At 45.4% G+C, this 3,406-nt stretch overlaps 1 protein-coding gene across 1 annotated transcript in view; it reads right to left on the bottom strand.

Annotated features, from left to right (window-relative positions):
- EAH_00042970 (hypothetical protein, conserved) overlaps positions 1–2,594 on the bottom strand; it is a gene marked incomplete at both ends in the record, with an annotated part of 3,454 nt that extends 860 nt beyond the window's left edge. The window contains 2 exons of the mRNA XM_013395022.1: positions 45–537; positions 775–2,594. Of these exons, the coding sequence (XP_013250476.1) occupies positions 45–537; positions 775–2,594 (2,313 nt within the window). The remainder of the gene's footprint in view (positions 1–44; positions 538–774) is intronic.
- Between the last annotated feature and the right edge of the window lie 812 nt (positions 2,595–3,406).

The raw sequence follows: 3,406 nt of genomic DNA, 5'->3' as shown, positions 1-3,406 counted from the left end.
GAAAATAGTTTCATTAATGTGTGGGGAGGCTGAGGTGTACGTACACCTGAAGAATTCATAAAACCTCCATCCCCCTGCTGCTGCTGCTGCTGCTGCTGCTGGTGCTGCTGCTGCTGGTGTTGCTGGTGTTGCTGCTGCTGCTGCTGCTGCTGCTGCTGCAGTGCTGCAGCAGGGAGGGCTAGTACCCCTCCTGAGGGTCCCAAGAGATTAGCAGCAGCAAGCAAAGCATCTGCGGCGCCTTCATCAATCCCTACGAAGCCAACAGCATCAACTCCTTCGTGCAGCAGCAAAAACAAAACACACCGAAGAATTATTGCCTCCTCTGCTGACAACCCTGCTGCTCCTGCTGCTGCTGCTGCTGCTGCTGCTGCTCCTGCACCTGCTGCTTCCCCTGCTGCTGCTGCTGTTGCTGCAGCAGCAGCAGCAGAGGAAGCAAAGAGTAGTCTCCCCTTCAGGTGTATCGGCACCTCCGGCACCAACACCGCACAGCCGCAACTCTGAGACAGCCGATCAGCGATATAACGCACGCGGGCGTCCCTGAAAAACACAAACCCTAAACCCTAAACCCTAAACCCTAAACCCTAAACCCTAAACTTTAAAACCCTGAGCCGTATAGCCTAAGAACAGTATACCCAAAACCGCAAACCCCACACTTTAAACCCTAAACCCTAAACCTGAAGCCCAAAAAAAACGATAAACCCTAAACCCTAAACCCTAAACCCTAAACCCTAAACCCTAAACCCTAAGCATAGAAGTAGTGATTGTTAGTCGGACCTTGGAGGATATCTGCCTGGAAGGAGGATAACAGCTCTTTTTAACTCTTTGTCTTCATTGTCGTTTGCAGTTAGAGTGGGGTGTACAGAGTAAACAAAAGAAAGAGAAGAGCTGCGAACAGATGAAGGCAGCAAATCAAACAAAGACAGAGACGAAGACGCCGCAGATGAGGGAACATCTACAAGCTTTTGCTGCTCTTGCTGCTCTTGCTGCTGCTGCTGCTGCTGCTCTTGCTGCTGCTGATGGGAGTCTTGATGCTGCTCCACCTGCTGCTGCCGGACTTTCTCCTGCTGCTGCTGTTGCTGCTGGCTCTCTTGCTGTTGCTGCTGTTGCTGCTGGCTCTCTTGCTGTTGCTGCTGCTGCTGCTGCTGTTGCTGCTGCTTGTGTATTTCTGTCTTTAAAGTTAGATGGAGATCTGTCATTAGTTGCGTGGTGCTGTAAGGCCGCCGAATTATTACTGGGGGCTCAGCCTCTGCTGCTGCAGCTGCTGCTGCTGCAGCAGGAAGCCCGATAAACACCTTCCTTCCTGCTGCTGCTTCTGCTTCTGTTGCTGCTGCTGCTGTTGCTCCTCCATCTGCAGCAGCAGCAGCAGCAGCAGTTAGGGGTGTCAGGATATTTGCTGCAGCCTCTACTTCTTTTGGAGTTAAGAAGGAAGGCAAAGAAAAAATGTCTCTGATTAAATCGTCCTGCATGCACAGCCACCCTTCAGGAGAGCTATCAGCAGCAGCAAAACTCCTAAAGAAAGGCAGAGAAGAAGCACCTCCTGCTGCTGCTGCTGCTGCTGTTGCTGCTGCTGCTGTTGCTGCTCCTGTTGCTGCTCCTGCTGATGCTGCTGCTGCTGCTGCTTGTGCAGTTTGTCTTTTGAGGCGTAGAAGTTTATTTCTTAGTTTTTCTTTGTGTATGTTCGTGGGCGTAGATAGTCCCGCTGTTTGCTCTTCTTCTGCATTGTCTAAAACTTCTAACTCAGCATCTAACAAAGAAAGCAGCGACTGTGAAAGCGACAATCTATCTCTTGCTGCTGCTGCTGCTGCTCCTCCTCCTGCTGCTGCTCCTGCTGCTGTTGCTGTTGCTGCTGCTGCTGCTGGTGCTGGCAGCAAACCTGCTGCCTGCAGCAGCGCGTCGAAATCTGCAGCATTCAAACTGCGCACCGCTGCACTCAAAGCCAACTGCGAGTCCACGCTCAGCACTCCTCCGTCTTCAGCTGTATCTTCATCAGCTGTATCTTCATCAGCTGTATCTTCATCAGCTGTATCTTCATCAGCTGTATATACACCTGGCGTATCTACACTCCCAGGTGTATCTACAGCCCCAGGTGTATGTACATCAGCTGTATATACATCAGGTGTATGTACATCAGGTGTATGTACAGATAAATTATGTTTGTGCGGTGTCTGTACAGCTGATTGATTCTCGGGTGTATATTGTGGAGGCGGTGTATCTCCACCGGGTGTACGTACACTGCAATTTCTTTTGTTTAATTGCAGCACTTTGTTAATTTCTTTTTTTCTTTCTGAGTTTAAATTTAGAGGCGAGATAAACAAAAAGCTTCGCCTCGCCAAGCACGGTAAGCCTAAGGGATAGAACATACAAAAAGCAGCAGCACAACGGCTCTTGCTGCTGAGATGCTGCTGCTGCTGCAGCTGCTGCTGCTGCTGCTGCTGCAGCTGTTGCTGCTGCTGCAGCCGGTGCTGCTTTCTTTGGTTTGGTCTCCAAGCAGTGGCAGGAGGGAAACAAGAAAGGAGAAGAAAAAAAAGAATAAACAAATAAATGAATCTAAGGTGTCTAGATGAAGCTTCTTCGCCCGTCTTCTTGTATATCATCACCTCTTTCTTTAACTCTTTATTTATTATCTTTTAATTTATTTTTAAATTTATTTCTTTATTTATTTCTTTATCTCTTTTTTCTCTTTCTTTTTCTCCTTCTTTTTCTGTTTGTGTATACCCGGAGCCGCTACATTGTGGAGGTGAAGCAGCAGAAGCACATGAAGAAAAAACCTCTAAAATCAAACTATTTGAAACATTAAACAGAAACAAATGCAGAAAATTTCTATAAATATAATATTTCGTCTTCAAAGCATAAATTGGAGGGGGCCCCCCAAGGGGCCCCCGGGTGATGGGGGGCCCCTTGGGGGGTTTATGCTGCGGGTGTTGGTGATGGTTTGTTGATTAATTTAGCGCAATTATTTATTTAAATTAATGTAATTAATTAAAATTAATTTTTAAAATTAAATTTGTTGATTTTTAATAATTTATTTGACTACTTTTTCTCCTCTTTATGCGCCGGTCGGCGGTGGGTCTTAGAGTAGCTGCCTCGATTCAATATTTTCTTGTTTTCATATTTGAGGTCTCCATTATATTTCTTCTTCTTTTGTTTATAAATATAAACTGCATTTATATTCTTGAAAAGAAATTATCTGAAAAAGTATTTCTGCTTTTTATTGCATTTATCAACATGCAATATGTTAGTAATACAGAAACATCATTCTGCAGCTCAGTAAACACCGCTTTTCTATTAATAATTGGTATTTATGTATTGATGACTTTAATTGTTTTAATAAAAGCCCATATTTTAACCAATTTTACTTTTAATATCCTAAGCAGTCTTTGAATTATTTTTTCTGCACAGCGATTGA

Source organism: Eimeria acervulina, genomic scaffold (genome assembly GCF_000499425.1).
Source record: "Eimeria acervulina Houghton genomic scaffold, Eah_scaff566, whole genome shotgun sequence".
NCBI lineage: Eukaryota > Apicomplexa > Conoidasida > Eucoccidiorida > Eimeriidae > Eimeria > Eimeria acervulina.
This window is presented reverse-complemented; position numbering and strand designations above follow the sequence as displayed.